Source organism: Trichomycterus rosablanca, chromosome 21, assembly GCF_030014385.1.
Source record: "Trichomycterus rosablanca isolate fTriRos1 chromosome 21, fTriRos1.hap1, whole genome shotgun sequence".
Lineage (NCBI taxonomy): Eukaryota > Metazoa > Chordata > Actinopteri > Siluriformes > Trichomycteridae > Trichomycterus > Trichomycterus rosablanca.
In genome coordinates this window covers 17,459,900-17,474,996 of record NC_086008.1, presented here as the reverse complement: position 1 = coordinate 17,474,996, position 15,097 = coordinate 17,459,900, and the positions used below count along the sequence as shown (strand labels likewise).

Genomic DNA, 15,097 nt, shown 5'->3' with positions numbered 1-15,097 from the left:
TAAGCAGAGCTAGCTTTAAAGGAACCACAGGAGCCCCTGGGGCAGCCCGAGGTTGTCGTGGTACAGGTACGAGGTTAGACTGGTTGACTTGATATGCTGAATGCATTCTATTCTTTCTATTTCTAATCAACACAGGAATAGAAAACATTTCAGACATACTGGGTCCAAGCTTACTCTCCAAACTGTTGTCAGTATCATATCTGCTATAGCAAGGACCCTGAACACATCACAAAGTGTTATCATTATTTTGTATTCTGAAGCCGCTATCAGTAGCACTCGCTGAACATTCTGAACTCTGTACAGCCAGAAGAGATGAAGTACAAGGCTGCTGCTGACGGTGCTGAAGTGGCCTCAGAGAACGGGGAGGGGGCTGTGGACAGGGGGGAAGGGGTGCCCTGCGCTTTTTGGGTGAAACCTGTGGACTGGCTGAGATGGAGTGTGAGAATTTAGTCCCAACACACACCAGTTTCTCCATTTTCTCTGTGAAATCCATATGTGGAGGTGATGTTGTTGAGAGAGAGAAGTTGGAGGATGACTGTGATGTCTCTGCTGCTGACTGCTGTGTCACTGCCTGATGATGAAGGTCATAATAGCTTTCGTCAAGAGTCAGAAACTCAGCCTGAGCTGTGTTCTCCAGTGATGGGGATTGTATGTTTGATGGTCCTTCATGGTTGAAGGCAGGTGAGGGAGGTTGAGGATGCACGTATTGTGTCGAGTCAGTCCAAGAAGCAGATGGGTGGCGAAGAGCAAAATGGAGGTTGTCCTTTAGTGCCTTCACTCCAGTCTTGCTTAGGTGGGTGCCATCTGGGTAAAAAAATTCTCTGCGCCCCCAGAATAGATTAAAATTGTCAATATAATCCAAACCTTTCAAACTGCAGGTTCTGCTTAGCCACGTGTTGAGGTTGAGTAGCCGTGAAAACATATTAGATCCTCGGGCTGGGAGAGGCCCACTGATGAACTTCTGAGCAGTCAGCTTCTCAAGTGTATTAAACAGCTCAGTGAAGTTGTTCTTTAAGATTTCTGACTCCTCTCTGCGAATGTCACTTCTGCCCACGTGCAGAATAATTCGGTCGATCACTCCATGCTGGGAGAGAATGTTGGGAAGTTCCTCATTTAATTCCGAGACAGTCACATTCGGGAGACAGCATGTTAGCATTGATCTGCTGCCTGTATTCTTGATGACAGAGTCACCGACGATCACAGTTTTCGGAGCGTTCTCTGAGTCAGGCGAGGGCCTCTGCTTGATCAGCCTCGTGTTTTTGCTAGCCCGCTTTGAGTCCCCTTTTATAGTCAGCTTCTCTGGTTTTGATTCGTTACCATTACCACTGGGGGTAACCTCGATCAGATTTCTGAGCGGTTCGAAACGATTCAGCAAAGGGATCGGTTTTTGTTGCAACCCTGCTATTTTCCCACAGGGTGCAATTGTGCTAGCTTTTGGAATAGTTTTAGCTTTCCGAGCCCATGATGAACAGTCTGGCGTGGAAGACATTAAGACAGTCACCTGCTGCTTTTGTGGTTTTGGTTTTGCTCCAAGTTTGTGCCACCGACTTATTCTCTCACATGGTTCGTTTCTGTTCCCCTGTTTTGACTGACTTCTGTCAAGCTTCGGGAAGTCTGTTAAGCTCTCTAGCCTTAGCTTAGCTGGTTGTTCTGTGTTAGATTTTGACTCACCCTCGAGTGATCTGGAACCATTTCTCCTATCCGTTCCAGGTAGGATCGTGAGCATTTTTGTTTCACAGCGATTTTCCGTAGGAGTCTGTAGCAGTTGGAGCAGCACGAAGAACCCGCTGTAGTGATAGGAGCCATGGTAGTCCTGATAACTGTGCCCGAGTTTAGTCTGACGGCTAGTGGAAAACTCCGTTAACTAAATGTCTAGTTTAATGTAGTTCTGTAATTCTGTGCCTTTCCAGCCGATCTATTGTCGGTGTCTACTGATTGAGCTCTATATTTTAGAAATAAAAGATAAAAAATAACTAAAATAACTAAAAACTAAAAGCAAGCGGAGAGCAGACAGAAAGCGTGCAGCCAGAGCGAGCGTCAAGGACAAGAAGGTAGATAGATAGATAGATAGATAGATAGATAGATAGATAGATAGATAGATAGATAGATAGATAGATAGATGGATAGATGGATAGATGATAGATGGGTAGATGGATAGATGGATAGATAGATAGATAGATGGATGGATGGATGGATGGATGGATGGATGGATGGATGGATGGATGATGGATGGATGGATGGATGGATGGATGGATGGATGATAGATAGATAGATAGATAGATAGATAGATAGATAGATAGATAGATAGATAGATAGATAGATAGATAGATAGATAGATAGATAGATAGATAGATAGATAGATCCCTAATAACATTAAAGGGCAAAAGGCACTAATTGGGCAAAAGGCAGGAAACACCCTGGACAGGTTACCAGTCCAGCACAGGGCATTAGTGTATTTAGATTTTAATACACAATATTTTGTTTATTTAGTAAATTTAGTAAATTATAGAACTGATGCGGTCCCCTACTCTACTGCTTTTACAGTAGATCATGACTCACCCTTTTGAAGATGGCAAAGATGGTGCCTATGGGCGCCAAGCAGTCAATGTTTGAGGATCCATCCAGTGGATCAAAGCACACCACATATTTACCCTGTAAGCAGAAGACAGAGGCAGAGTTTACAAGATCTGCAAATACTTTCTAGTCTGTATTCAATTTAGAACAGTACAAAGGCAAGATGTTACACCATATGTATGCAATAAAATGCTCTTTCTAAATGGAACTGCTGCATTACATTACAAAATAATTCATCTTGGATCTGAATTTACTAACTGTAATTGTGAAAATAAAATTAGTTTCTCATTGTTACTTTATATTTCTGTTTAGATGTCTTTGGTCTCGAGGGGCGGCTTAGTGGGTAGCACTGTCGCCTCGCAGCAAGAAGGTCCTGGGTTCGATCCCAGGGTGGGGCGGTCCGGGTCCTTTCTGTGCGGAGTTTGCATGTTCTCCCCGTGTCCTCGTGGGTTTCCTCCGGGTGCTCTGGTTTCCTCCCACAGTCCAAAAACATGCCACCAGGCTAATTGAAAACACCGAATTGTCCCATAGATACCTAGCCGCTAGATGCACAAACCAGTGCATTGTAGCGCCGGTCCCAAGCCCGGATAAAATAGGGAGGGTTGTGTCAGGAAGGGCATCCGGCGTAAAAATTGTGCCAAATCAGTGTGTGCTACAAACATTGCATGCTGCCATTTTACATTTACATTTACATTTTTGGCATTTAGCAGACGCTCTTATTCAAAGCGACTTACAGTCTGAGCAATTGAGGGTTAAAGGCCCAACAGTGGCAACCTGGAGGCGGTTGGGTTTGAACCAGGAACCTTCTGCTCACTAGTACAGTACCTTAACCTCAAGGCTACAACATTGTTCCTGGTCTTAACCTGCCCTTGTTTTTTCCATACTGTTTTCATTTTCATACCAAGGCAGTTTACAAATCACTGTTTTCTGTTTTTATTTGCTTTTTGCTTAATATCCCAGCATTTTGTTCAACTGGGTTTGATGTTAATGAACAGACCAGAAGCTTAAAAGTGACCCATTATGTTGAATTTTAAAACTAAAATTCTAAATTAAAATCTAAAATTTTACTAGTTCTTTACATTTGCGATTTTCTTGATATAAGATTTGTTAAGGAAAAATACTGGGCTACATTATTACGAGTCTAATGGTTGTAATCAGATTTTGAAATAACCACTGCATATGTAAACAAAGTCTGATTTTAACTGCAAGAAAGTGAAACTAATCTATGCGACTGAAACTATACCATGTTAACAGTGAGTAAAGCAATTTAACTGCTGCGGGACTGCAATCCCAATCACCTAAAATGAACACATGGCTCACGTTTTCTCATCTGCATGACCTCCTTAATTACGACACATTTTAAAACATACACTATCTGATCAACAGTAAGTGGACAGCCAGACACGACATATATAGATGTTCTTTAAATGTCTTCAAAACCACGTATGTTTAGTTGGTCTGACTTTGCTGCTACAACAGTTTCTATACCTCTGGAAGGTGATTTTGGAGCATTAATGTAGAGGACCTTAATGAGATCAGACATTGATTTGAAGAGATAAGGTCTGTCTCACAATCGACATTCCTGTTCAACAAAGTTTTACTCTTGTCATTCATTTTAAGTAGGGCATTTAACTGTACAGTTGGCATAAAGCATTTAAAGAAATGTTCTTTAGGCATCTGCCAAACCCAGGTCAGACTGCTAGGTAATAAAATGTGATTTATTATTTAAAAGAATGCATATGTGCTGCTCCAGAGCTGAAGATCTATTCCAGCTTATGAGTGGCACCCAGTCAGTGAAATATCCAGCTTGTGATGAAATTTGGTAGTGGGTGCTGTAACAAAGGCACAATTTTAAGGAGCATCCAGATTAGCATACACTGGTGGCATTATGTGAGCTACAGCTTTGTGGGAATTTGTATTTAGTTTACAATAATAGCTCTTAGTGTTGGCTAAGGCAGCTCTATAAATGGACTTAATGGTAAAACTACAAAATGACCACATTATCAGTTACTAAGTGTCATCAGATGAAGATAAGATAAAGAAAGATAAGATAAAATAAGAAGAATGGGAAAGACAAATAAGAACTTACAATTAGAGAAGAAAGACAACTAAGAAAAAACCTTTAAAATGTAAAACATAAGTACAGACTTAAGAGCTGCCAGTTACACAACAAATTGCACACATAGTGTGTAGTTATTAACACTAAAAAGTTTACAAAAAGTTATGTGGTATGTTATATATTATATAAATCGAATATACAGGTATAGAATAATATATGTAGGCCTAATATATTACCTATTATGCATACGTATATATGTTTTTGCACCTTGTACTGTGTCTTGTGTATTGGTGGTGGGGTAATGGAATAAAAAAACAATTATGAAAAGTTGTTGTTATAGAGCAGAGGGTGTCCAAACTACGGCCCGTGGATCATTTGCGGCCCTTTACCATTTTTTAAACAGCTTGTGGTATATTGTATATATAAAATTAAAGCTGGCCCACTATTAAGCAAGGTTTTCTTTCTTATTTTTTCTTTTAATTTTATCCCCTAATCTAGTCGAATCCAATTACCCTGATTGCATTACACTTCACCTCCACTGCTGACTGAGGAGCTTCGCAAGTGACACACGCCCCCTCTAACACGTGCACAGTACCGACTGCCTCTTTTCACCTGCATGAGGCAAGTTCATATGCGGATCAGCTTTGTGCATGGAGAGCCACACCCTGATCAGCATTATTCCCTAACCCTGCGCAGGTGCCATCAATCAGCCAGCAGAGGTCGTAATTGCACCAGTTATGAGGAACCCTGGTCCGGCTCATCCCACTCTGAACAACAGGCAATCGCTGTTCATGTGGCCGCCCAGCCCAGCCAGATGGCAGAGCTGAGATTCGATATGATGTATTCAAAATCCCAGCTCTGTTTAACCACTGCGCCACCTGAGCGGCATTAAGCAAGGTTTTTTTTTTTTTTTTTTTAACTGCTTGAACTGTTGAACTCTTTAGGTGTCACTATCACATAAAACAAATCTAAAATGCTCCTCATCTTCTTTCCTCAACTCAAAACATTAACGTTACACCTACATTATTGTTCCCGAGTTTTTGCATAAACATGGCGACTCCAAAGAAACAAAAACTAGACAGTAAATGCACAAGATTTCAGATGCTCTTGGAAAATGAATATTTTTTTTACTGAGTTCAGAGGGAAGAGTGTATGTCTAATGTAAATGAGTTCTAATGTAATCTTCCCATTAGGATTATAAACTGGTGAGTAAAATTGGAAAAAATTTTAGTGTATACAACACTGTCAATGATAGATAATTAGTCACTCAAATTAAAAGGAAGTGTATTTGTTAGTGATCAAGTAGGTCTATTATATTTTATTAGTTTTATTACAAAAGAGTCTGTGACCATCTGGTGGATGGTCATTTGTTATAGGGTCTGGTTGCTGTAGCGCTTCTTCTTACACAGAGGGTGGAGGAGTCTGGTGCTGAAGGAGCTGGTAAAAGCCCCCATAGACTCGTGAAGTGGATGTGAGGTGTTGTCCAGGATGGATGAAAGCCTGGCTATCATTCTCCTTTCTCCCACTTCCTCCACAGACTCGTGAGGACAGTCCAAGACAGAGCTTGCTCTCTTGACCAGCTTGTTTAGCACAGACTAGAAGATGGCTGATCCTACCACAGTGTCATAGAAAGATCTTAACAGTGGCCGAAACACTGCTAAGGACCTTAGTCTCCTCATTAGGTGAAGACGACCTATTAGTGTCAATGTTTCTCTATGAAGATGCATAAATGTTTGTTTATTTTATTTACAGTGCCTTGCAAAAGTATTCAGCCCCCTTGAACTTTTCAACCTTTTGCCACATTTCAGGCTTCAAACATAATGATATGAAATTGTAATTTTTTGTGAAGAATCAACAAGTGGGACACAATCGTGAAGTGGAACGAAATTTATTGGATATTTTAAACTTTTTTTAGAAATAAAAAACTAAAAAGTGGGGCGTGCAATATTATTCAGCCCCTTTACTTTCAGTGCAGCAAACTCACTCCAGAAGTTCAGTGAGGATCTCTGAATGATCCAATGTTGACCTAAATGACTGATGGTGATAAATAGAATCCACCTGTGTGTAATCAAGTCTCCGTATAAATGCACCTGCTCTGTGACAGTCTCAGAGTTCTGTTTAAAGCGCAGAGAGCATCATGAAGACCAAGGAACACACCAGGCAGGTCCGAGATACTGTTGTGGAGAAGTTTAAAGCCGGATTTGGATACAAAAAGATTTCCCAAGCTTTAAACATCTCAAGGAGCACTGTGCAAGCGATCATATTGAAATGGAAGGAGTATCAGACCACTGCAAATCTACCAAGACCCGGCCGTCCCTCTAAACTTTCAGCTCAAACAAGGAGAAGACTGATCAGAGATGCAGCCAAGAGGCCCATGATCACTCTGAATGAACTGCAGAGATCTACAGCTGAGGTGGGAGACTCTGTCCATAGGACACAATCAGTCGTACACTGCACAAATCTGGCCTTTATGGAAGAGTGGCAAGAAGAAAGCCATTTCTCAAAGATATCTATAAAAAGTCACCTGGGAGACACACCAAACATGTGGAAGAAGGTGCTCTGGTCAGATGAAACCAAAATCGAACTTTTTGGCCACAATGCAAAACGTTATGTTTGGCGTAAAAGCAACACAGCTCATCACCCTGAACACACCATCCCCACTGTCAAACATGGTGGTGGCAGCATCATGGTTTAGGCCTGCTTTTCTTCAGCAGGGACAGGGAAGATGGTTAAAATTGATGGGAAGATGGATGGAGCCAAATACAGGACCATTCTGGAAGAAAACCTGTTGCAGTCTGCAAAAGACCTGAGACTGGGACGGAGATTTATCTTCCAACAAGACAATGATCCAAAACATAAAGCAAAATCTACAATGGAATGGTTCACAAATAAACGTATCCAGGTGTTAGAATGGCCAAGTCAAAGTCCAGACCTGAATCCCATCGAGAATCTGTGGAAAGAGCTGAAAACTGCTGTTCACAAACGCTCTCCATCCAACCTCACTGAGCTCGAGCTGTTTTGCAAGGAAGAATGGGCAAAAATTTCTGTCTCTCGATGTGCAAAACTGATAGAGACATACCCCAAGCGACTTGCAGCTGTAATCGCAGCAAAAGGTGGCGCTACAAAGTATTAACGCAAGGGGGCTGAATAATATTGCACGCCCCACTTTTCAGTTTTTTATTTCTAAAAAAAGTTTAAAATATCCAATAAATTTCGTTCCACTTCACGATTGTGTCCCACTTGTTGTTGATTCTTCACAAAAAATTACAATTTCATATCGTTATGTTTGAAGCCTGAAATGTGGCAAAAGGTTGAAAAGTTCAAGGGGGCTGAATACTTTTGCAAGGCACTGTACCTGTTATTATTTATTACATCTGCCACATTGTAGTCACTCTTATTCTTAAAGTGAACCCACCCGTTTCTCAGCAGGAGTGATAATGGCTTCCTTGTTCTCCTCAGACACAAGGACGCAGGAGCCGTAGGAAGCATGCAGCATATTGATAACCAGATCGTTGGACAGCACGTCCAGCTTCTTCACCTCATCACCGGTGACGTTTATGTGTCCAGCAATGCCCTGACTGTGATAATATACACAAATCACATGTAAGTGTTGGAATGATACTTCACTGTCAAAACTATCAGAATTTTATATTGACATTGAGAATTCAGAAATTCACATAAGTAAAGTATGTACAATGTTTAATAATAAACAAAAATAAGCAGAGTAAAATACATACTTAAAAATATATGGGTGGAAATGAATTAATGAAGACAAATAGGAGAAGAATTGTGCAGCTAGCTAAGTTTACATGGTAAACATACAGTTATGTAATGTAGAAAAATCTCATCATGCCAACATTTAGGAAGGTAGGTAGAGAATCTTCAGTTGTTGTGGATCACAGTAAATGTCCACTTCTTGCATTACTTGGGACCTGACATTAGATGAGTCTTCAGGTCCAATAATCGTGGAATGACTTATGCGTTCTGGTGGAGATTGCACTAGAATGTAGCAGTCTCGCTATTTAAGTCAGTCTGGGCTTCTGTGGAGTCTGTCTTGTGCACTGGTTGTCAGTGAAGATCGCATTAAGTTTTGTCCTGGCATCCTTTTCTTGAGATGGTGCAGGATGAGATCAGTGTGAGATCTGCCAGGTTTGAGCTCCTGGAGATCCAGGCTGATGGAAGTCCAATACCAGCACACACCAAAATCTCAAAAGTTTTACTTGGCCATCTTGTGGTGATTAAGACCTAGATCAAATATTTCAAGATCAAAGATCAAGATCAAATATTTGTGGGGTTGTGTGGGTGAATATTATGTCTAGGTGATGATGAGTTAGTATGTCTTTCCTGAAAAGCAGAGGTTGCTGATTAATGAGGGAGGAGGGTCCAGGGTTATTATGGATAGAAACCAGGGCAGTTGAAGGATAACTAAGATTTGCATCAATTTTACACTGGTCAGCCATAACATTAATACCACCTCCTTGTTTCTACAATCACTGTCCATTTTATCAGCTCCACTTACCACATAGAAGAATTCTCTACATACTGTTTTAGCCTGCATTTACCCTGTTCTTCAATGGTCAGGACATGGTGGTGGTGTGTTAGTGTGTGTTGTGCTGGTATAAATGGATCAGACACAGCAGCGCTGCTGGAATTTTTAAATACCATGTCCACTCACTGTCCACTCTATTAGACACTCCTACCTAGTCGGTCCACCTTGTTGTAAAGTCAGAGCTGATTGCTCATCTATTGCTGCTGTTTGAGTTGGTCATCTTCTAGACCTTCATCAGTGGGCACAGGACGCTGCACACGGGGCGCTGTTGGCTGTATATATTTGGTTGGTGGACTATTCTCAATCCAGCAGTGACAGTGAGGTGTTTAAAAACTCCATACACTAACACACCACCACCATGTCAGTGTCACTACAGTGCTGAGAATGACCCACCACCCAAATAATACCTACTCTGTAGTGGTCCTGTGGGGGTCCTGACCATTGATGAACAGGGTAAAAGGGGGCTAACAAAGCATGCAGAGAAACAGATAGACTACAGTCAGTAATTGTAGAGCTACAAAGTGCTTCTATATGGTAAGTGGAGCTGATTAAATGGACAGTGAGTGTAGAAACAAGGAGGTGGTTTTAATGTTATGGCTGATCGGTGTATAAATGTGGCATGGACACTTATAAAACATACATAATGACACATGTATGATACCTAATGACATACATATTGCATTTCCTCATACATTTTATAAAACAGAGAAATAAAACAATTTACGCTATAATCAGTTAAACGACATTGTAAAGCATATGGTCTTAAATAAAGGAATGTGTCTTTAAGATGGCATTTATTTTAACAAATTTCCTTTGTCTTCTCTATAAAGACTAGGATGTTTAGATTCTTCTGGAATGTTAAGGACAGGCTAAGAGATGGATTGACCTGGACAGTATCACCTATGTTCCAGTAGACTTATGACTGACTGTTTTTAAGTGGTGTTTAATGATATGAATTTTTCTTACAGAACTTAGCCATACACATTTGCTTAATGTGGTCTTTAAAGAGCTGTCGAACTAGCCATATTTATGTGGGCACAGAGAAGTCACGAGCTGTATTAATTACATTCACTAACAAGGACGCTATGGCACAAAGTTGATTTGATAAGACTTTATACACCTCCTAATTAATAATAAGTTGCTGTGTGTAAAACTTTTATAGACCCCCCCATTAAGTTCATAAAATAGCAACTTTACTTTTCTTACAACCATGCAGATAGTTCTTTTTTATATATATTTTTTTTGTTTATGCATTTTCTCCCCTTTTTCTCCCTTTTAGCGCGATTACGTCATGCTTCCTCTCCACTATTGCCGATCCCTGCTCTGATTGAGGAGAACGAAGCTAACCCACGCCTCCTCCGACACGTGGGCAGCATGCCGTATGCATCTTATCACCTACATTTTGACAAATGCAGTGCAGCTCAGCGTTGTGTACGGAGAGACACACCCTGAGAGCACTCTTTTCTCCTCTCTGTGCAGGCACCATCAATCAGCCAGCAGAGGTCGTAATTGCACCAGTCATGGGAGAGAGACCCCATCCGGCTTAGTCCCGCCCCTATAGTTGTACCGGCAGGCAGAGCTGAGACTCGATACGATGTATTCGAGATCCCAGCTCTGGTTCCAGTGTGTGTTTTTACCGCTGCACCACCTGAGCGACCCTTGATAGTTCTTTTAAAAGAGGAATACTGTATGTTTAATACAGTCACACAAGAAGAAAACACATTTTACAATTTTACGATCTGTTACAAAATATATGTAGTATGTAGAGTATGTGAACTATCATTAAGACACAGTTCCAGAATTCATTGTGTAAACAAAATAGTTTGATTGATATTTCAGATTAATGAACACGAAATTAACTTTTAAATGAATACATTATTATTTTCCTTAATAAACATAACATACATTTGTATTTGACACTTGCAAGTTCAAAGCAGTGAATGTGACCTAGCCTCCAGCTGTGAGAAAACCCTCTGACATTTTCTTTCATGAACAGGCCCTTAAATGTGATCTTATTTTAATCAGTTAAAAATAATTAATCAAAGTGTTTTTACTACCATATTCTTGCACTAATAAGCCGTGCAGCTGAACACTAAACAAATAACATGAACTGCTTTTATAAAGAACATAAATTTATTATACCTTTAAGAAATGTTTGCCAGTTATAAAGTTCATAGATCTCAAGTATCATACTTAAGGGCACATGAAAAGGCTACACTGCTATTTTTAAAATGAATATTACATGTACAGTGCTGTGAAACAGTTTTTGCCTCTCTTTCTATAGTAATATTTTAATCAAGTATCTACAGCAGTCAGGCGTTAAGTAATGTCATATTTACAGGGGGTGGGTATTGTTTATAACTTCAATAGCAGGTGGAGGTGGTAATAAGGGTCTTGTGTCATTAGGGTAAAGGGAATCAATGGACCATACATATTTTTAAAATGCACTTACTTGTTTATATTGAAATCCAAATTCACTCACTCACTCACTGAAGCCTATCCCAGCTTTTCAATGGGTTCAAGGTACACAGTAACACCCTGGACCCTGGCGCCAGTCCATCGCAGGCCAGACACACATACACACACCCACTGTGGGAGGAAACCGGAGCTCTCGGAGAAACCCACACAGACACGGGGAGAACATGCAAACTTCACACAGGAAGGACCCGGACCGCCCCGCCTGGGGATCGAACCCAGGACTTCTTGCTGTGAGGCGACAGTGCTACCCACCGAGCCTATACTGTAGGTTGACAATAATGTATCAAATTATAATTTAGCATGTTTGGGAGCTCTCAAGGGCTGCAAATCAAAAATCTATTTTATTCCTGTGTAATTAGTTGTACTGTGGCAGGTCATGAATGTTAAAAATGAGAGTGTAGAAGGGTTAAAATGTTACAATTTTAAAGTAATTTTGAAGTGGCAAATGTCTTGTCAGTGTGTTTACAAAATAATATTGAGATTTTATGCCCACAGCAATGATGAAGCCAGAAAATAGAAATATTTGAGCAAGCAGTTTATCTTGACATACTAAGTACATCTGATGTAAGTAGCATGTACAGCAGCATATCCAAAACTATGTAAACATACTTATTTTTAGTGTTGGTTGCCAAACTAATTACTAACATATGAATAAACTGTGATAGTAAAGCATATATAAAGTAAAGATCTTAGTGACTTACAATGTGACACTGGTATAAGATACAACCTTCCCGCCGCTCAGGTGGCGCAGCGGTAAAGTACTCTAGTGCACCAGAGTTGGGGTTTCGAATACATCGTATCGAATCTCGACTCTACCTTACCGACTGGGCTGGGCGGCAGCATGAACAACGATTGGCTGTTAGAGGGTTCAGGGTTAGAGGGTAAAAAAGTCGGATCATAGGTCCTCATAACTGGTGCAACTCCGGCCCCTGCTGGCTGACTGCACAGGGCTGAGGAATAATGCTGATGGGGGTGTGGCCCTCCATACACAGTGCCTGTCGGTGTATGAACTCGACTCGTGCAGGTGAAAAATGCAGTCTGTATTGCCCAGAGGGGGCATATGTCAGTTGAGAGGCGTCCTCAGTCAGCGGTGAAGGGTCGAATCAGTATAGAGGACGCATTCAGGGTAATTGGACACGACTAGATTATGGGAGAAAAACTGATTTTAACATCATGTTTTACACACTTTAGTTACATTCATAACAGGACAGGTAGTTACTTGTTACACAAGATTCATCAGTTTAAGTCTTTGACGTCAAACACAGTCATGGACAATTTTGTATCTCCAATTCACCTCACTTGCATGTCATTGGACTTGGGGAGAAAACCGGAGCTCCCGGAGGAAACCCATGCAGAAACAGTGAGAACATTCAAACTCCTTACAGAAAGGACCTGGACTGCTCCACCTGGGAAGCGAACTCAGGACCTTCTTGCTGTGAGGCGACAGTGCTAGCCACCATGCCGCGCCAGCTTATTAATAACTCTTTTTTTGTGTAATGTTGAGGAGCAACAACCTAAGTGATCTGTGAGCTATGGACCACACAAGCACAAAACATGTCCAGCAAGCGAAAGGCTTGTGCAGCTCCACACCCAATCCATGATGCTCTTAATGGACTGACAAACTAAGTAGTAAAAGTTGTAACTAAAGACATACAACAGACTTAGATGAACATGTGCATTTAAAAGTATCGGCAGGAGTAACATCAAGCAAACCATGACTGCACCCTTATCTGCCTTATCTGCACAGAGCCCTGTCCTCAATCCTTTCTAACACTTTTGAGATGAATTGGAACGATTACTGTGATTCATTAACCAACATAATTGCCTATCCCCATTAATGCTGTTTTGATATTGCTCGTCTCATACTCTCTCATGTGTTAAAGTATAGGAATTATAGCCTTATAGCAGCGTTTCCCAACCTTTTTTGCAGCACGGACGGGTTTCACCTAAGATATAATTTCACGGACTGGCGGGGGCGGGAAGATTTAATAATATTGCATACAAACGGTTTAATATGAGCTTTTTTAGCTGCAACGAGACGGTGCTCCCACCTCGGGGTGACAATAAGACAATAACACCCGAAATAGATGCAGTGAAAACCGCTTTTCTAGTGATCTCTGATTATTCATCTTTCTGTGCGGCCCAGTAATAAATAGCCCACGGACCAGTACCGGTGGTTGAGGACCACTGCCCTAAAGGATACCAAACCTGTTTTTAAAAAATTGGGACATTTTATAAAATGCAATACAAATAAAGAATATGTACATTGTTAAATCTCTTGAACTTTTATTGAGCTGTCAAAAAGAAAGGAAAATATTTCCAGTGTTTTTAGTGACCAACTACATTTAAGTCAAGTCAAATGTATTTCTATAGCGCTTTTTATAATACACATTTTCTGAAAGCAACTTTACAGCATCCGGGACCAACAGACCGAAAACCCCTATTGGGCAAGACAAGGGCAACAGTGGCAGGGACTCCTCTAAAATTACAAGAAGAAACCTTGAGAAGAACCAGACTCAGCAGGGACATCCCATCCTCCTTGAATGGAATTGTACTTTGTAAATATAAACATATTTCAAAATTGATGCATTTCAACAAAATGTTAAAATTCTTAAAGATTACACTTTTAATCATTTGGAAACTGAAGATACTAATTTAAAAATTTTTGAAGATACAAATTTTTGCTGTTTTGCATTTTGAACTTCTGCCCATATTTGCTTGATTCAAGATTCAACTTCTCAACAGTCTGTAATCACTAATCACCATTGTCTGACTTTCCTCATCATGATGTGCCATACACTAACAGACAGATCTGGACCATCACTCTTGGTCTACAAAGTCATGCTGGTATAGCACCTGCAGAATGAGGCTTTGCATTGTCTTGCTGGAATTGCTATTGACTTGCCTTGATGGCAGCACATGTCTTTCTAAAATCCCAATATTCCCATTTAAAACTAATAATATCTAAGCAGAACTTACAGATGGGCGAGTCCTGCTTTCCTCACAGCAGATGAAATAGCTTTGATAGCTGTTAGTATGGAGTTAATAAGCTGGGTCAGTTCACCAGTTGCCCCCTTCGCCTGTCTCCCCGACTCCATAACAAAGCGTGTAAGCGTCCAAACATCTGTGTCGAAAGCAGATTGATCTGACATGTTGCCGTTTTCCCGGTTTGACTGTTGGAGTGAAGTTGGGAATGGTTTAGGGGTGCTGTCTAGAGCTGCTTTATACTGAGCAGAACATGGATTAAAGCCAAGAGTTATATTTATAAGGGGTATCAGGTGACAAGTAACGTGAACCTGTGTGCACGATCACGTAAAGCTTGTTTATTGAAGAATATGATCATTCATGCAGAAAATGATTAGATTTCTTAATGTTATAACCTATATGTTATAAATTAAAGAACAACCTTTTATAAGCTTAATACACATGTAGTTGGG

The 15,097-nt window shown here is 40.7% G+C and overlaps 1 protein-coding gene across 1 annotated transcript in view; it reads right to left on the bottom strand.

Moving 5' to 3' along the window:
- fbp2 (fructose-1,6-bisphosphatase 2) overlaps positions 1-14,842 on the bottom strand; it is a 42,963-nt gene extending 28,121 nt beyond the window's left edge. Inside the window, exons 1-3 of the mRNA XM_063017542.1 lie at positions 14,640-14,842; positions 8,049-8,211; positions 2,560-2,652 (exon numbers count right to left, since the gene is read on the bottom strand). Coding sequence (XP_062873612.1) covers positions 2,560-2,652; positions 8,049-8,211; positions 14,640-14,812 — 429 coding nt within the window. The 5' untranslated portion in view covers positions 14,813-14,842. The remainder of the gene's footprint in view (positions 1-2,559; positions 2,653-8,048; positions 8,212-14,639) is intronic.
- Positions 14,843-15,097: the final 255 nt, after the last annotated feature.